General features: G+C 55.2%; 1 protein-coding gene across 2 annotated transcripts in view; it reads right to left on the bottom strand.

Moving 5' to 3' along the window:
• GLI2 (GLI family zinc finger 2) overlaps window positions 1-18,778 on the bottom strand; it is a 226,746-nt gene that overhangs the window by 154,065 nt on the left and 53,903 nt on the right. For both annotated transcript variants that reach the window (XM_062182053.1, XM_062182136.1), the window contains exon 2: window positions 16,541-16,704. In XM_062182053.1, coding sequence (XP_062038037.1) covers window positions 16,541-16,676 — 136 coding nt within the window. In that variant the 5' untranslated portion in view covers window positions 16,677-16,704. The remainder of the gene's footprint in view (window positions 1-16,540; window positions 16,705-18,778) is intronic.

Genomic DNA, 18,778 nt, shown 5'->3' with positions numbered 1-18,778 from the left:
CCCTTGCAGTGTCAGCATCCCATATGGGTGCCGGTTTGAGTCCCAGCTGCTCCACTTCCAATCCAGTCTCTGCTATGGCCTCAGAAAGCAGCAGAAGATGGCCCAAATCCTTGGGCCCCTGTACCCACGTGGGAGACCCAGAGGAAGCTCCTGGCTCCCTGCTTCAGATTGACCCAGCTCCAGCCGTTGTGGCCAACTGGGGAGTGAACTGTGGATGGAAGACCTCTCTCTGTGTCTCTCTATGTAACTCTGCCTTTCAAATAAATAAATCTTTAAGAGAGAGAGAACACCCAGAGGAAAAAAAAATAACCTGAAAAGCAAAGGAATCCAGCAAGAATCACCTGCATTCCGTGTGTCTGAGTCTTCAAGCCCATCAGCAAAAAGACGAGTCCCTCCTAAGGGACTTCCCTGCTCAATGCCTGTCCATGGCTCCCCATGCCCCACAGCCCAGGTTCCTCTGCAGGGCATCCAACTGCCTCTCTGCTCCTTCCGCTTCATACCAGGCCTCTGCCCTGCCCACAGCGTCCCCTCTCACCCCACCCACAGGCCTCTGCTTATGCCCTACAGGGAACCCGCTTCTCAGCTGAGCCACCCTGGACCCTTCTGGCATGTCCTCTCATCTGGCCCCTCTCAGGGGTACTTTACGTTCCTTGCCGGGGAGCTCAAAAGACCAACTAGGGAAGGGGAGCAGGCCAGGTCACTGCAGGCTAAGCGCAAAGCACGAGGCCCAGGGACCGAGTGACCAGAGTCCTCACTGCTTCTGAAAGCTCTGACCCAACAGCCACCAGCAAGTGTCCGCAGTGTGGTGCCCACTCCTCCTGCAGACTGGTCACCCAGGGAGCGGGGCACGTCTGCACTTGGCCTGCTCAGCGTCCCACGCACAGCCCCCGAGGAGCAGAGGCTAAATGACCACCATGTCATAGGAGTGGGAGAATTCAGCATTGGCCTGGTCACAGCAGCTGGGGTCATTTGGTTCCCGGGGCCACACCTGGACACTGAGCAGCTCCTCGCCCTTCTGCTCACGTCACCTGCAATGAACCCAGGGCCACATGCACCTGCAGCGACTTGGCCCCACCTGGACACCAGCCCAGGGCACAGACAGAAACTGTGCACCAGCAACAACACCGCAGCCCTCACATGTGGTCTTGTCCTAAAGGCAAATCTAACCCTGAGTTTCTCCACTACGGAGGCCAGGACCTCCACGCAGCTCGGAGAGGCTGGGTGGGTTTCTGTCCCCTCCCAACCCAGCATCCTGACTATGCTCCCTTGGAGGACAGCTGCCCTTCAGGCCAGGGGCTGCCACCTTCCTGTGTCCTGATGCATGATGAGTGGCCCCAGCAGGGCACCCTGCAAAGTGTGGTGCCTGTCCAGCCTCCAGGACTGACGGGCGGGCACAGGCCTGGGGACAGGAGTGAGGGCACCCGGGTAGCAGCTTGCCGCCAGCCAGGCCTCACTGAGGACAGGGTGGGGCCCCAGCTAGAAGGAAGGGAGTAACAAGGGGCTTCTTGTCAGGTTGCAGGGAAAGGGGGTGGTGCACCAAACAGCCCTCCTGCTCCAGAGTTGCCACTTCCTGGGAGCTGGGATCTGCCTGGCACTGGCCCCCTCAACAGATACCAGGACACCACCCCCCCGCAAATACCACCAGAAAGCACCTGATGCCCACTATCCCCAGTCACTGTCCCAGATCTGCTCCTTACCAGGATCTATTACACGCTCACTGGGTGCCCTCAGGAGCCCAGGAAGCCCCTTCCTCCCAGAAGCATCAGACCCACTAGACCCAGATGGCAAGGTGGAGAGGGGAACCCTGAGCCCTGAGCTCAGGAGAGCCTCGCCCCTCCGCGCCCCGAAGCCCCCGCCGCCACGGGGGCCCTCTGCCCGCCATCAATTACCGCAAGTCCACGGGAGGATGTAATCGGCTGATAAAGGGCTGGAGTGGGCTGCAGGCTGCAGCTCCCTCTAAAGTGATTTACTCAGCTCCCCTCCGTACTCGCACCCTTAATGTAATTATTTACTCTGTCATTAAACAGTCTCCTTCCACTCCAGTTATTTTTAGAGCTCCTACAGCCTATAGTAGCAACCAGGAAGGATGCTCCAGGCAGCCTTGGGGAGGGGAGGGGTTACAGGGGACCGTGGGGACAAGGCTAACAGCCTCCTTCCCACCCCCTCCCTTCCCTTTGAAAATGGACATGCAACTCACACACAGTAAAACTCACCATTTTCGAGTCCACAATCCAGTGGTTTCCAGTGTACCCGCAGGGTTGTGCCACCCTCACTGCTGTCTAATTACAGAATGTTTCCTTGACCGCGAAAAGGAATCCCATACTCGAGCCACCACGCCTCACCCCGCTCTCCCTCCAGCTGCCTGCCCCGCCTCAGCCCTTCCTGTCTCTAGGGCTCTGCCTCTTCCAGATGGTTCTTATAGTGCAGCCACTCAGTATTTGGCTCTTGTATGTCTGGCCCCCTTAGCGTCACATTTGTCAGGCTCTCTGTGCATAGCGTTTTCCAGAATTTCATTCCTTTTTATGGCCAAGTAATATTCCGCCGCAGGTATACAGGCAAGCACCGCAGAATGAGGTCTCAGCCAACAACAGAACCAGTGATACCTGACAGCCACATGGGCAGCAGGCTGCAGCCTCTGGGTTTGTGCAAGGGCTCTCTGGGATGCCGACACAAGGAACAAAACACACCCCATGGTTAAGCAATATGGGGCTGCACCATGTCCAGTGGCTGATGCCATTTGGATAATTTCCACACAGGGGGAGTTATGAACTAGAAACACTCACAGAGCAGTTTTTGTCAGAATGTTCATTTTCAACTATCCAGCAGTGCAGCCCTGAGCCAGCCAAGCTGGGGATCCGGCATGTGTCAGGTGCAACACTCTGAACTGCTCTAGCTGCCACAGAGGCAACCAGGAGGTAACACGGGCTCCCCAGTGTCCAGGGAGAAGGACGGGGGGCAGCCCTGTTGCCCTGCCCTGCACAGTGGGCCGAGGTCAACCTCAAGACCCCCATTTCACCGAGGAAGCAAGGGACCGCCCATTCCCGGAGCTGGGCCAACTCGCAGCTGCCCATCTTGTTCCTTTGCTCACAGCGAACATGCTGTAGAGGGGCGTGGCCAGGGTGGCAACCTCACAGTGTGGGGACTGGAAATAGAACAAGGTCCCCAGAGGCAGCAAGGGGTGCCTTAACAAAGTCTGCTTCCCTCTCTACCCCCAGGCGGCTCCCCTAGCCCAGACACCTCAGTACCAGGGGTCACAGCAGGGGTGCGGGGGGGGGGGTCCCAGGAGGGTAAAGGACAAAAGGCATCAGCAGGGAAAGGGTACATAAGGCCACCAACACAGCAGCAGTGACCACACGCCACCCTGCCCGAGCCTTCTCCGGGCCCTTCCTCCACTTCCACAATCACGGGGGTTGGAGAAGGTGTGAGGCTGCTATCCGCTACCCACTGCCCACTGCCCAAACCCTCACCGGATCTCAACACCACTGCTGAAAGCAGAACGGCCAGGCAGGCGGGAGATGAGCAGGCTGCAGCCTGCCTTTCAGACTTGGCTTCGCTTCAGGTGCGCACCCTCCGTGAACTGTGCCGGCCGGGACACACTCGCAGGGAAGGGGCCGAGGGCCGACAGCACACACCGGGCCTCCACGTTGGGGCAGGGTACACAGCCCCCAGGGGACACCAGACATGGCCTGAGCCACAAGCTTGTACAAGCACAGGGGAAGTGAGGAAGCCTCCTGCCCTGTCAGCCGTGCCCACGCAGCCCTGCAGCCCCAGCCCTCTGCACCATTCTCAGCCCTCAGTTCCTTGGTCCATGCTGTGCCTTGCCTGTCCCAGGTACCCTGCTGCTCACCCTGAAATCTCAGCTCCTCCACTCACTCTCTCAAACATTTACTGGAAACAAATGTGCCACTCGCAGCAAATGGTTCTTAGATTAATATTCACTTATTGCAAGGACAGCAATAGCAAGATAGTACCAACTATTTACAGAATGCCAGAAAGCATCCCAAAGTTCAGGAAGCAGGGGAGGCTGTGAGGCAGTAGGTTACGCTGCCCCTTGGACACCTGCAACCCTTATTGCAGTGCCCGGGATTGAGTTCCACCTCTGCTTCTGGTCCATGTCCCTGCTAACGCCCACCCTGGGAGACAGCAGATGATGGCTCAAGTACTTGGTCTATTACCCCCATGCAAGACCCAGATGGAGTTCCAGGCTCCTGACTTCAGTCTAGCCCAGCCCTGGCTATTGCAGGCATTTGGGGAGTGAAGCAGCTGATAGAAGATGTCTGTCTGTCTGTCTATCTCTCTCTCCTTTTCAAATAAATACAATTAAAATTAAAAATCAAGTCACAGAGTGTTTAGCCTAGCATTTAAGATGTCCACTTCCCACACTGGAGTACTGTGGGTCCAATGCCTGGATAATGCAGACCTGGGGAGGCAGCAGTGATGGCTCAAGTAATTGGGTTCCTGCTGATCCCTTAGGGAGATCTACATTGAGATTCTGGATTCCAGCTCCAGCCTGGCCCAGTCCCAGCAGAGGTGGGCATTTGGGGAGTGAACCAGCAGATGAGATCAAACTCTATCTGTCCTTCTCTGTCTGTCTGTCTCTCAGATAAATAAGCTGAAATTTTTGGCTGGGCGCCGCGGCTCACTAGGCTAATCCTCCTCCAGCGGCGCCGGCACACCAGGTTCTAGCCCCGGTCGGGGTGCCAGATTCTGTCCTGGTTGCTCCTCCTCCAGTCCAACTCTCTGCTGTAGCCCGGGAGTGCAGTGGAGGATGGCCCAGGTCCTTGGGCACTGCACCTGCACCTGCATGGGAGACCAGGAGGAAGCACCTGGCTCCTGGCTTCAGATCAGTGCAGCGCGCCGGCCGCAACACGCCGGCCGTAGCAGCCACTTGGGGGGTGAACCAACGGAGAAAGGAAGACCTCTCTCTCTATCTCTCTTTCTGTATGTCTCTCTCTCTCTCACTGTCTAACTCTGCCTGTCAAAAAAAGAAAGAAATTTTTAATCAAAAAAAAAAAATTTGGGGGGACCCAGCATTGTGGCAGAGTGCACTAAGCTACCGCCTGCAGTGCTGGCATCCCATATGGTCTCTGGTTCATGTCCTGGCTGCTCCACTTCTGATCCAGCTCCTTGTTAATGCTCCTGGGAAAACAGCAGAATATGACCCAAGTCCTTGGGCCCCTGCACCTGCATGGGAGACCAGGAAGAAGCTCCTGGCTCCTGGCTCCTGGCTTCAGATCAGCCCAGTTCTGGCCATTGCAGCCACGTGGGGAGTGAACCAGCGGATGGAAAACCTCTCTCTCTCTCCCTCTCTCTGTAACTCTGGCTCTGTACTCTACTTCTCAAATAATAAGTAAATAAATCTTTTTTTTTTTTTTTTGACAGGCAGAGTGGACAGTGAGAGAGAGAGAGACAGAAAGATCTTCCTTTGCCATTGGTTCACCTTCCAATGGCCGCCGCGGCCAGCGCACTGCGGCTGGCGCACCACGCTGATCCGATGGCAAGAGCCAGGTGCGTCTCCTGGTCTCTCATGGGGTGCAGGGCCCAAGCACTTGGGCCATCCTCCACTGCATCCCTGGCCACAGCAGAGAGCTGGCCTGGAAGAGGGGCAACCGGGACAGAATCTGGCACCCCGACCAGGACTAGAACCCGGTGTGCTGGTGCCACAAGGCGGAGGATTAGCCTATTGAGCTGCGGCGCCCGGCTAAATAAATAAATCTTTTAAAAAAAAGTTTCTAAGTTCATAGAAAATGAAATGAAATGAAAAGGTTAAGTTTTATTTGAATGCAGGACTTTTTGAAATGCATGCAGTTTCTTACAATACACATCTCTGTGAACTCCATGAAGCCTGTGTGCTGGGGCCAGGAGGCACTTCCGCTGAGGCTGCCAATCCCTGCCTGCGGAAGCTCAGCACCATGGCCAGGCTGAGTGAGGGCCCTGGGTGGGGTGCAGTCCCGGCCAAGGAAACCCAACCAGGAATGGGCAGGGCAAGAGTTCACACCTTACCTGTGCCTGCCCAACACTGGGCACCCAGGGGGCTGGGGCCCCATGCATTGTCCCCCTGTGGCCTGCCCCAAGCCAGGCTCTGTAAGGTCTGCTCTGGTGACTCCTCCCAGCCACCTGACCCAAGAGAGCAGTGGCTTCCAGAGGGGCCCTGAATGGGTTCAAGGGCACAGGGCTGCAGGACACATTGTGAGGGCCCAGTTCAGACCCCGCCACTTTCCGCTGCCTTCCTGGGCCACCCCATGCAGCAGGCACCGCCCAGGCCAGCATCTCCCCTGGGTGTGTCTGGTTTGTCTCCGGGGGTGGGCACCAAATCTCAGGGACAGGATCCATGGCTCCTGCTTTTCTTGAATGTCTCCCCCTAGCCTCCTGCACTCTCCATGTGGCCACAGGGCTCCAGATGAACTGTGTTCCCTCCTTACCCTGAAAAGAGAGGCTCCAAGGAGTTCTCAGGACCCCAGCCTACATGGCCCAGTGGCCACGCACCCACCCTGGCACCCCAGCCACTCCAGGCCTCTCTTCAGGGCAGCCCAAGAGGCCTTGAGCACCAAGCCCACACACCCCAACCAGGCCCCAGACTCCCAGCAGTCACTCTGCTGCTCCTCCCCCTACCTGGGCAAACCCTGCTGTCCCTGAGGCCAGTTCAGACACAGCTCCTCACGAAGTTCCCTGGGCAGGACTTGCTGGGTGTCACCCCCAACAAGGAACGCCTAGAGGGCACAGGCAGGGTCTCCACCCTCACCACACCTGTGATACACTTTCCAGAGGCATCTGCAGGACTCACACGTGCACACGGGGAGCCCAGAAGCGCCCCGGCACCGTGGGCATTCCCCATGCATCCCAAACACTGGGCTTCACTTCATTATCCTCAAAATGTTCCCAAGTTCAGAGGCGGTGAGACCCGACCACAGACATAAAATAAATCATCCCCCCACCCCCCACCCCCAGCAATGACAAATGGTTCTATTAGCAATCCAGATTGTTAAACTCCGATATAACGGAGAACTGGGAACTGGGGCCCATCCATTCTGCCTGCGGCACACACTGAGCTGTAAATAGGTTATTTTGTGTGTAAATAACACATTAAAACACAGCATTAGCCGTGTCTTTTGATAGAGAGGAAATTGTTCCAAATAAATAATTCCGGACAGGAATGTAAAATAAGCCAGATTTAATAGTGCATGCCTGCTGCAGCCGTGTTAAACATGACTAAAATGATAAACCCCAGAATATACTAATAGTAAACTATGCGCTGACATCAAAGTAATGAGGCAGTATTTTCACTGAGCTTTAGAAATGCTAAAATTACTTCTGACAGAACCAAACATCAGAAAAATGTTTCCAACATAAGCATCGTCAATTTGGGGAGCCGGGGTTTGGGCCGGGACGGGGGTTGCATTCGGGGACAATTGTGCTCCACCTGATGGGAACTCAGTTTCTGGTCCGGACAGTGTCACACAGCGGCACCTCGTGGCTCTGGGCCTCAGTTCCCACAGCTGTGAAAGGAATGGACTCGAGGCAGGTGATGTCTGAAGCTTCTGCCGTTTGCGTGGCCGAAGCTTCCCGACTCTGAAGCTCTCCCCAGCTCTGCCTCAGACATCCGCAGCAAACCAGGAGACACGCGCAGTCCCGCCAGGCTCTCTTACAGGGCAGGCAGAGCGTGCCAACTCAGGAGCGCCAGGCAGAACATGGGGCCACACAGACGTGACGTGCAACCCAGGGGAGCGAGCAGGCAGGGGTAGCAAGCCAGACCACTGTGCAGCAGGCAAGCAGGTCCAGTCTGATTTCAGATGGTCACCTTCTGAGCCGGTTGTACCAGCGAGTAGAAGGTCAAGACAGGCAGGAATGCTCACGAATGCTCAGATATATGTCATATTAACACTTAACACCACCTATGCACACTCTGCAAGCCACTTTGCAAACTTTGTTCCATGTAAACTTGCAGTAGCCAGAAACAGTTACTATCACAACTATGATGGCAGTCACCCCCTTATCTGCAGCTTTGCTTTCCATGCCAACCAAGATCTGCAAATGTGACACAGAAAATTCCAGAAATAAATGTCAAAAGTTCAAAAATGAGTCCCACCTGGGACGTGAATCAACCCTATGTCCAGCATGTCCATGCCATATAAGCTACCCGCCCATTAGGCACTTGGTAGCCGACAGTATTACCAAACTGACTGTCGCAGTACAGCAGTGCTTGTGTTCACGTAACAATTATTGTCCTTTTTTTTTTTTTTGGACAGGCAGAGTTAGACAGTGAGAGAGAGAGAGACAGAGAGGTCTTCCTTCTGTTGGCTCACCCCCCAAATGGCTGCCACAGCCAGCGCGCTGCGCCAATCCGAAGCCAGGAGCCAAGTGCCTCCTCCTGGTCTCCCATGCGGGTGCAGGGCCCAAGAACTTGGGTCATCCTCCACTGCCTTCCTGGGCCACAGCAGAGAGCTGGACTGGAAAAGGAGCAACCAGGACCAGAAACCAGCGCCCATATGGGATGCCGGCACCGGAGGCAAAGGATTAGCCAAGTGAGCCACGGCGCCGGCCCATCATTATTGTCTTAAAAATGGCTCCAAAGCACAAAGGCAGTGCTGCTGGCAATTTGGATGTGCCAAAAGGATGCCACAAAGGGCTTCCTTTAAGCAAAAAAGTAAAAGCACAATGAGATTGTGTGCTGGGGGCTGGCACTGTGGAGTAGGTAAAGCCACGCCTGCAGTGCCAGCATCCCATACAGGCGCCGGCTAGAGTCCCGGTTGCTCCACTTTCGATCCAGCTCTCTGCTATGGCCTGGGAAAGCGATGGAAGCTGGCCCAAGTGCTCAGGCCCCTTCATCCATGTGGGAGACCCAGAAGAAGCTCCTGGCTCCTGCCTTCAGATCAGCGCAGATCTGGCTGAAGCCAACTGGGGAGTGAGCCAGCAGGTGGAAGACCCCTCTCTCTCTCTTTCTGCCTCTGCTTCTCTCTCTGTGTAACTCTGACTTTCAAGTAAATAAATAAATAAATCTTTTAAAAAAATAAATAAATAAGATAACCGGGTAAGGAAAAGACTGCATTCTTTCCATCTGTCACAGAGGTCCAGCGACTTGCCCACAGCACATGGCTGATATGCACAGCTCCAGGAAGAGCCCCACTCTTCCCAAGAACACTCCATGGTGGAAAGGGAAGAGCCTGGAACCTCCCTGCTCTGCCCCAGGCACCCCTAAGCCTATCACAGCCAGGCTGCCAAGCCCTGTGCTCTGCTGAATCGACAGCAGATCAGGGTGGCTGGGGCATGAATCCAGCCAAGCAGCAGGATCCACAGCAAGCCTGGGACGACTTCCCCAAGAGTAACCGCCCACTGAGTCACACCCGAGTGCATCCCCAGGCTTGCCGTGGAAGTCTGTGGCCCGGCAGTGAACCTCAAGTGAGCTGGCCAGGCTGGGCCACTTGGCAAGGCCCCTGCCATTCACAGGGGCTGGGGGCCGGAGCACAGCTGGGGTCAAGGAGCGGGCCAAGCCCCAAGTGAGCCTCATGCCCAGGGGACCCCAAACCAGCAAAGGTGACTGAGCTCACCAGCTCTGAGGGCACACACGGGTAGGCTCACTCTCTAGTCCTGTATGGGTGGTCTGCTGGGGGCAGGGAGGAACCAACAGCACTGTGCCCATGTGAGCACCCTGCATGGGAGGTAGTAGGCATGGGAGCAGGCAGAGGGAAAAGACACAGGGCACTTTGGGGTCTTTATCCATGGAAGGGTATCAGATCTTTAGGTATGCCAAGATGGATGGGGTTGTGGGTAAGGACGATTTTCTAATCCTGGGTGACTTGGTGGGAACGCTCGCAGTCTGGGTCGTGGGAATATTCTGGGATTTGCATTCTGCGACATAGGTGGAGGACTCACCACTAAGCAAACTGGGCCACCCAGAACCCTGCCAAGAAGCCAGCAGGGCCAGTGGACAAGAGAAAAGGGTAGCTGGTGGGACACAGGGGCCCACAAGACCACCCGCACCCAATGACCTGGGAAACTTGTTTGAGGTCCACACAAGCGGGCCCCAGGAGTCTGCATTTATCACAGTCCTCTCATGAGACTCCAAGGCTGGGCGGCCTTAGCAACCTCTGATCTGGTCCCACCCTCCAGCTGAGAAGGCTGAGACCCGTCAGGCTCCTGCTCGGCTGAGCAAAGCCAAGCAGGGCAGGAAACCAGTCCTGATTCGCAGCCCACACTCCTGCACCACTGGAGCAGGAAGACATCAGAATCTTGGGCTTCTCACCAAGCTGTCAAGTAAGGGCGACCAGTGAAAGAGAGACCAACTTAAGCCCAGAAAAAGAAAACTTGATAGGAAGAACATCAACAGTTACTAAAGCAAATACTTCACCCAGACCTCACAGTCAACTCAGTACCCAGCGCTCTCTTCCAACTACTTTCTTATTTTTTTGTTAAATACTTATTTATTTATTTGAAAGAGTTACACAGAGAGAGAAGGAGAGAGAGAGAGGTCTTCCATCTGCTGGTTCTCTCCCCAATTGGCCGAAGCCAGGAACCAGGAGCTTCTTCTGGGTCTCCCAAGCCAGTGCAGGGACCCAAGGACTTGGGCCATCTTCTGCTGCTTTCCCAGGCCATAGCAGAGAGCTGGATCGGAAGTGGAGCGGCCGGGACTTGAATCAGCAACCATATGCAGGCGGTGGCTTTACCCACTACACCACAGCTCCAGCCCCCTTTCTTTTTTTTTTAAAAAAATTTATTTACCAACTACTTTCCACCTGCTGACTCAGGTAATTCTCACAGCATTACAAAGCATGCACCACTGTTCCACCCATTTTACAGAAGGGGAAACTGAGGCACAGACCAGCCTGAGGTCAGCAGAGCTGGGACGTCACCCGGCAGTCTAGCTGCAGAATCAAGGACAAGCCTTACTGCACGCTGCACTGCCTGCAGTAAGAGGGGCAGTGGAAGTAGCTCCCAGTGTCAGGTCTGTATGAGCAGACCTCAGCAGCTCTGTGTAGGACTCCCATTTCACAGAAGAAAACATTCCCCTTCCTTCATGGAGCCAAAGCACACACAACCCTAACCCTAACCCTAACTCCAACATGCGACTGGCACTTAAAATGCCTCTTATCCATATCAGAGTGCCTAGGTTTAACTCATGGCTCCACTCCTGACTTCAGCTTCCTGTGAATGCAGACTTTGGAGAGCAGTGGGAATGGCTCAATAACCAGACTCCTACCACCCACAGGGGAGACCTGGGTTGATTTCCTGGCTCCCAGCTTTGGCCCCAATCAGCCTTAGCCATTACAGGCATTTGAGGTGTGATCCAGTGGATAGGAGCTCTGTCTGTCGATCTATGTATCTCTCTTTCCCTATACCTCTCAAATAAATCAATAAAAATAAATAAACAAACCGGGGTCGGTGCTGTGGTGTAGCGGGTAAAGTTGCCATATGGGCACTGATTTGAGACCTGGCTACTTCACTTCCGATCCAGCTCTCTGCTATGGCCTGGGAAAACAGTAGAAGGGCCAAGTCCATGGGTCCCTGCACACGTGTGGGAGAACCGGAGGAAGCTCCTGGCTCCTGGCTCCTGGCTCCTGGCTTCGGATCAGCTCAGCTCCAGCCATTGCAGTCAATTGGGGAGTGAACCAGCGGATGGAAGACCTCTCTCTCTCTCTCTCTCTCCTTCTCTCTCTCTTTAACTCTGACTTTCAAATAAATAAATAAATCTTTAAAAATAAATAAATGGACCGATTTGAGGTTGGGCATTTGGCACAGGAGCTTCAGTCAGTGAGGATACCTGTATCCTGTATGGGAGTGCCTGGTTCGAATCCTGACTCCACTGCTTCCCATCCAGCTTCCTGATAACGCACAGCCAGGGAGGCAGTGGACTATGGCTCAAGTACTTGTGTCCCCACCACCCACGTGCTTCAACCTATCCCAATCCTGGCTGTTGTGGACATTTGGGGAATGAACCAGCAGGCAGAAGAAAACTCAGTCTGTGTCTCTGTCTCTCTGCCTTTCAAAGAAAATGAAAATAATTAAGAAATAAAGTTAAGGGTTTATTTTGTTTTGTTTTCAAAAAAGACTCTATCGGCATCACCCAGAAGTTTTTTACTTGACCACAGCTGTCTGGGCCCCACCCACCCCACAGGCTCAGACTTAGCAGGTCTAGGGGTGGGCTCCATCCCAGAGCCAAGAGTGGGGGAAGATGAAGTTGCTGGCGGGGTCCAGGCTGGGAAGGCTCCCGGCCTGGCCACAGTGGCCACTCAGCGTGCGCCTGTGTGACAGCCAGCTTTCAAAAGCCAGGAACACTCCCGCTACCCAGACCTGGCTCCAAGTGTCCCAGGTCCAGCCCTTCCGGGTGTCCCGGAGGATCGGAGTGGCAGGGCCGCTGATGCTCCATGGAGACACACAGGGAGGTGCAGAAATATTTTTGGAAAGAAAACCCACGGGCGGCGGCGACAGCGGAGGAAAAGACACAGCATTCTGGGCGGCTTCGGTGCAGAGCAATGAGAAACATCTGAATCAAATTGCCTTTCAAATTACACCGCTTCAAAAATGAGGGGGCGGGGGGGGAACTCCGGGCTAAAATGTGTTTCTGGAAGATTTACGGCCTCCAAAGTGTTAGCACAACAGCTAAAGAGGCTCGGCAAGAACCACTGGCAGCAGGGTCCGCGTCGCCCACAGCGGCTCCCGCCCGAGGGTGAAAGGAACCTTGCCCCAGTCTGACCACAGCGCTGGTTTTTCCTGCAGTCCCGCCGGCCCTGGCTGCCCCGCTCGGCGAAAGGAGTTTCTGACGCCCGTCTTGGCACAGGCACATGCAGTGGAGTGGAAACACCCACCCCGGCCAGCCCGGCCTCAGGTGGAGTCCTAAGCGGAGTCACACAACACGAAGGCCAGCCCAGCCAGGTGACCTCAAGACTCAGTCTGCCTGTCTGGACCAGAGCAGGTGCTGCCAGCCCCTGGTCCCCAGGAGGGAGCAGAGGCACAGAGCCACACGTGGGGCTCCTTCTGAGGCTTCCCCAGAGTACCAGAACAGCTGGGCTCAAATTAACACCCAATCAAGGGGCTGGTGTTGTGGCACGGTGTGGGTTAAGCCACCACCTGCAGTGCCAACATCCCATATGGGCACCAGTTCGAGTCGCAGCTGCACCACTTCCAATCCAGCACCCTGCTATGGCCTGGGCAAGCAGTAAAAGATGCCCCCTGCTCCCATGTAGGAGACCCAGAAGAAGCTCCTGGATCCTGGCTTTGGCCTGGCCCACTCCAGCCATTTTGGCCATTTGTAGAGTAAACCAGCAATTGGAAGATCTTGCTCTCTCTGTAACTCTGCCTTTCAAATAGAATAAATCTTTGAAAAATAATTACTCCCAAACCATGTAAAATAACAGCTTAAAAGCAAATATAATCAGCCTTCTATGTCCCCAACCAACCATGGACCAAAAATACATTTTAATCACAGTGTGTCCCTTCTGTACAGACTTTTCTTGTCATTATTCCCTATACAATACAGTATGACAGCTATTTTCATAACATTTGCATTGTATTAGGTATGACAAATAACCCAGACATGATTCAAAGTAGATAAGAGGCACAGAGGCGGGCCTTGTGGTGTAGCAGGTTGAGCCACTGCCTGTGACACCGGCATCCCATATGGGTGCTGCTTCATACCACCTGCTCCAGTTCTGATCTGGCTCTCTGCTAATGCGCCTGGGAAAGGCAGTGGAAAATGGCCCAAGTGCTTGGGTCCCTACCACCAACATGGGAGACCTAGAAGAAGCTCCTGGCTCCTGGCTTCAGCCTGGCCCAGTGATGTCCATTGCAGCCATCTGGAGAGTGAACCAGCAGATGGAAGATGTCTCTTTCTCTCTCTCTCTCTCTCTCTCTCTCTCTCTCTCTGTAATTCTTTCAAAATACATGCAGAAATCTTTTTTTTTTTTTAAGATTTATTTATTTAATTAAAAGAGTTACACAGAAAGAGGGAGAGGCAGAGAGAGAGAGAGAGAGAGAGAGAGAGAGAGGTCTTCCATCCCATGGTTCACTCCCCAGTTGGCCACAACGGCCAGAGCTGTGCTGATCCAAAGCCAGGAGCCAGGAGCTTCTTCTGGATCTCCCACAGGGGTGCAGGGGCCCAAGGACTTGGGCCATCTTCTACTCATGCAGAAATCTTTAAAAAAAGAAAAAGCAATAGCACATAGGTTCTATGCAAATACTATGCCATTTTATAAAAGGGTCCTGAGCATCTGTGGATTTTGGTATGAGGAGGGGTCCTGGCACCCATGCCCCATGGATATGGAGAGGCTGTGGTTGAGACTCTCCCGTTCGAGAGGCAGGATCCGGCAGCACTGTCCCCCTCCCAGGCCTCTATGTAACTCCCGATGTCCACTCTCAGCCCCACCCTTGCTGGCTGAGCACCCAACTCCCCAGGGGTCCTAGGCAAATGCTGCTGGCTCCATGCAACTGCTCTGCCACTCCCAACTCACACTTTCTCCTGCTCCACTCAGGTCCCCAGGAGACCCCTGCTTGCCTTCTCGCCAGGCCCAGCACCCCACACTGAGACCCACAGCTGAGGGAAAGGGCATCTCCCAGCCCAGTAGCTCCAGGGAAACTTTCACCTGCTGACAGGCAGGCCCAGGGCAGAGTGCTGAGGACATGAGGATTCTCATCCACAGTACGATCTGCCACGGCTCGGTAAGACTTAAGGATGATCCAATGTCCTGAGATCAGGAAGACCAGATAACATCTGTGAAACCCCCTCATAGCACAGATCTCAAAGGCCAGGGTCCAGGCCATGCCCCTCTGGGCTGCCACGAATGCAACCACCATGGTCCACCAGCACGAGGAGCCCCACCCCACAACACGCTGCTCTGCTCCAGGAAGGAACAGCTGCTCCTCCCTGACTCCAGGAAGACCCTCCCCCAACAAGCTGCTCAGAGAGGTACAGGCAGCAGTGATGGGCAAGGAGGCTCTGGGATCCCAGGTGATCTCAGAAGCAGGTGCACCTAGCTGAGACCGCTCTGCAGGCAACAGGCCAGCTACCCTGCAGCAGCCGGGCTCACTGGAGCCCACCATCTACTGGAGCCTCATCAGCCAAGCTCCCCTGGGTCAGCCACCAAGGGGACAGAGGGCCTGCCGGGGTAGTGACTACCTCCCTGGGAGCGGCTATGCTCCAAGCTAGGAACATGGGCCAACCCCTCTGCCTCCAAGTCAAGGCTCCCTCCAGTGCCAGATGCTCTTGCCAACAGGGACCATCAGCTCCATTTCAGCAGGGTCCCCGCCTTCAGCTATGTCCAAGTGACTGCCCAAGTCTGCTCTTGGCTGCTTTCCGATGGGCAGCTTCAGCAAGGCCAGCATGGCAAGGTGGTAGCTGAAGGGAGGTCAGGCTCCCTGGAGTTCAGCAGCATCTAAAGGCACACCCCAGGTCAGGCCTTGACCCTGGGATACCATGTGACTAAAACCCTCTGGGAGTCCTCCACTCCTCCCTGAGTTGGGGGGGGGGGGGTACTCAGCTTTGGCTCCTCCCACTCTACCCCACCCCCTCCACAGATCCCCTGGCAGAGCCCAGGTCCGAGAAAAATAGATTAGGAGATCAAACACTCCTCCTCCCTGTGGGATCCCAAAAGGAGCCTCCAATCTCTGTCTCCTCGCTTGGGCCACACACACGCAGCAATGGCAACCTTCAACCCGGAACCACGGGGAAAATAAAAATAAATGACAACAGCAACCTAGAGGTCCCCAAGTACACTCTTAGCAACACTGGCCCCTGTGCCCCCCAACACACACTCCGTTTCCCTGGGCTCCAGCCCTGCCGCGAGGGACAGAACTGCACAAACACGGCCCCTGCTGGAGACCCCGCCACGGCTGGGAGCACGAGCGCGCACGCACCAGAGGGAGCGCCAGGCTCAGCCCCTTCCCTGCTACCCCTCTGGGCTGAGCAGCAGCGAGAGCAACAGGGCATGACTAAATGCACTTGAATAAAAAGGCACAGAAAAGAAATCTCAGGCTCTGCACTCCTCTGAGACAGAAATAGTCCTGTGGCCTCCAGATGGACGGCGCAGACACAAGGGGAGGTCTCGCCTTCCCGCCAAACCCTCCCCGCGGGAGGCTGGCACGGACCAGCGGAAACCAGAGAGCGTTTCTCTCCGGGGTAGTGAAATGAGAGGCTGCGGCTGGCGTGGTCCCTTCTGTTATAATTAAGTTTGGCCAGAAATTCGCCGAAGACACTCCAATTCCGTACCTGACCCTCTAATTACAGCCAGAGGCATCGGGAGACAATTAACGCTCCAAAATAGTTCTCTAGGGCAGGGGTGTGAAGAGGGGGTCCCGGCACAGGGCAAATGTGCCAGCTGAACGCACCCAGTGCCACCCAGCAGCAGGGAGCCGCAGTCTAGGGAAGCCCAGGCCCCTGACCCCTGGCTGTGCCAGGCAATCCCGCAGGCGACCTTCCGTGTGCACGATGCTCCCTGGGGCAGGGCGCCCTCCACAGACCCCGCACAACTCCCCGATGCCGCGGGCCACCCCTGGCGCTCTCATTTCTCATTAAATCCTGCCGCTCTCTGGGCGTACAGCGCGCACAAAGTACCTCCGTGGGCGGCAACGGCCGCGGCCACTGCCAGTGGAGAAGTCTTTGTGCCGAGGTCGGCGAGACCGCTGGCCTCCAGGATCCCTCCTTTGGCTTCCTTCTTCTCCGGGGCAGTGGCAGGGGCGGGCGCCTCCATCTCAGCCGATCATCGTCCTGGGTGCGACCTACAGGAGAAAACAAAGACTCAGCGGCGCAGCACCCAAGCCAGCCGGGACACACCGACCCAGATTCTCGCGCCGCTCGCTCCCGCAGCCACCGACTTCCTTCTCGGCCTCTTATCGCCTGGGAAGCGGGGTTTAATTAATTTGGAAAAGCGCGCGTCCTGAGAGCCTTCTGCGCTTCCGAGCGGCCGCACAGACGGCAGCTGTGCACCACCGCCGCCCTTTACCCGGAGTTTTAAAATCGTAGCAACAAGTTGTCATCTACGAGATGGGTAAGTGGCAGAAAGAAGCCACAGAGGGAAAGGAAATCAGGAGGGAAAACCCACACCCTTGGAGTCACGGGGAAACTGACAACACCCAGAGGTTCTGCCTTTCCCTGCTGGCTAGAACCCATCCTTCATTCATTCGCTTGCTCATTCATTCATTCATTCATTCACCCATTCACAAGTTTTCCCCATGTGCCAGCTCACATACACTCAGGCCACACATGCCAAGCCCCTATGAGGCATCTGGCATGACACCTGCTGCTGAAACTATCAAACTTAGAGTTGAGGGCCGGTGCTATGGCAGGTAAAGCCACCACCTGCACTGCCGGCATCCCATATGGGCATCAGTTTATGTCCCGGCTGCTCCACTTGCTATCCAGCTCCCTGATAATGGCCGAGAAAAGCAGTGTAAAATGGCTCAAGTGCTTGGGCCCCTGCCAACCCATGTGGGAGACCCAGATGAAGCTCCTGGCTCTTGGCTCCTGGATTTAGCCCGGCCCAGCCCTGGCCATTGCAGCCATATGGGGAGTGAACCAGCAGCTGGAAACTTGCTTGCTCGCTCTCTCGCTCTCTCTCTCTCCCCCTCTCTCTGCAACTTTTACTTCCAAATAAATAAATAAATCTTAAAGGGGGGGGGGGGGGAGCAGTGCTGTGACGCAGCAGGTTAAAGCACCAGCCTGCAGCTCTGGCATCCCATATGGGCTCCACTTCTAATCCAGCTCTCTACTAATGGCCTGGAAAAGCGGTAGAAGATAGCCCAAGTCCTTGGGCCCCTGTACCCACATGGGAGACCGGTGGAAGCTTCTAGCTCCTGGCTTCAGATCAGCTCAGCTCTGGCCGTTGTGGTCATTTGGGGAGTGAACCAACAGAATGGAAGACCTCTCTCTCTCTCTCTCTCTCTCTCTCTCTCTCTGTGGCTCTACCTCTCTCTGTAACTTTCAAATAAAAATAAATCTTAAAAAAAAAAAAAACAAATAAATAAACTCGGAAGTTGCCACTCTACCTGGGAAACAAACCAGGGGCAAAATAAATGTGCATTTAAGTTCAGTGAGTGGGAGGTAACAAGGAAAGATGGAGTGGCAGCTGGGGGAGGTGGGAAGGGTGGAGCTGCTGGCAGAAGGTGGAGGCTGGGAGCAAGGGCAGGGGGGAGGAGAGCAAGAAGGGGCATCCAGGGGTCCTCAGAGAGGAGGCCAGGCCGCGGCTCCAGGGGAAAAGGCTCCCTGTGTTGCTGCAGGGAGGCAGACCTGCAGAGCACAGCCCTAAACCCAGGAAGCCATGGCGGTGGCTGGGGCTGGGGGCACTGGAACCGGGAGGATGTGGAGCTTTCTGAAGGCAGAGACCACAGACCTGCAAATGGGGTGGAGGCTACAGCAGTGCCCAGCAGGACACAGGACACCAGCTGAGCGATGGGTCAGAAGCCGCCAGTTTTCCAGTATGTTTCAGACACAGCTAAGATAGACAATGTTGGGGTTGGCACTGTGGCGTGGCAGGTTAAGCCTCTGCCTGCAATGCAGGAATCCCATAAAGGTGCCAGTTCAAGTCCCAGCTGCTCCACTTCCACTCCAGCTCTTTGCCACGGTCTGGGAAAGCAGTGAAGGATGGCCCAAGTCCTTGGGCCCCTGCACCCATGTGGGAGACCTGGAAGAAGCTCCTGGCTCCTGGTTTCCACCTGGTCCAGCCCTGGTCATATGGGAAGTAAACCAGTAGATGGAAGATCTCTCTCTAGCTCTGCCTTTCAAATAAATTTTTTTAAAAGATGTATTTATTTATTTGAAAGGCAGAGCTAGAGAGAGAGAGAGAGGTTTTTCATC

Source organism: Lepus europaeus, chromosome 1 (assembly GCF_033115175.1).
Source record: "Lepus europaeus isolate LE1 chromosome 1, mLepTim1.pri, whole genome shotgun sequence".
Lineage (NCBI taxonomy): Eukaryota > Metazoa > Chordata > Mammalia > Lagomorpha > Leporidae > Lepus > Lepus europaeus.
Note: the sequence above shows the minus strand (reverse complement) of the source record. Positions and strands in the feature narration are given on the sequence as shown.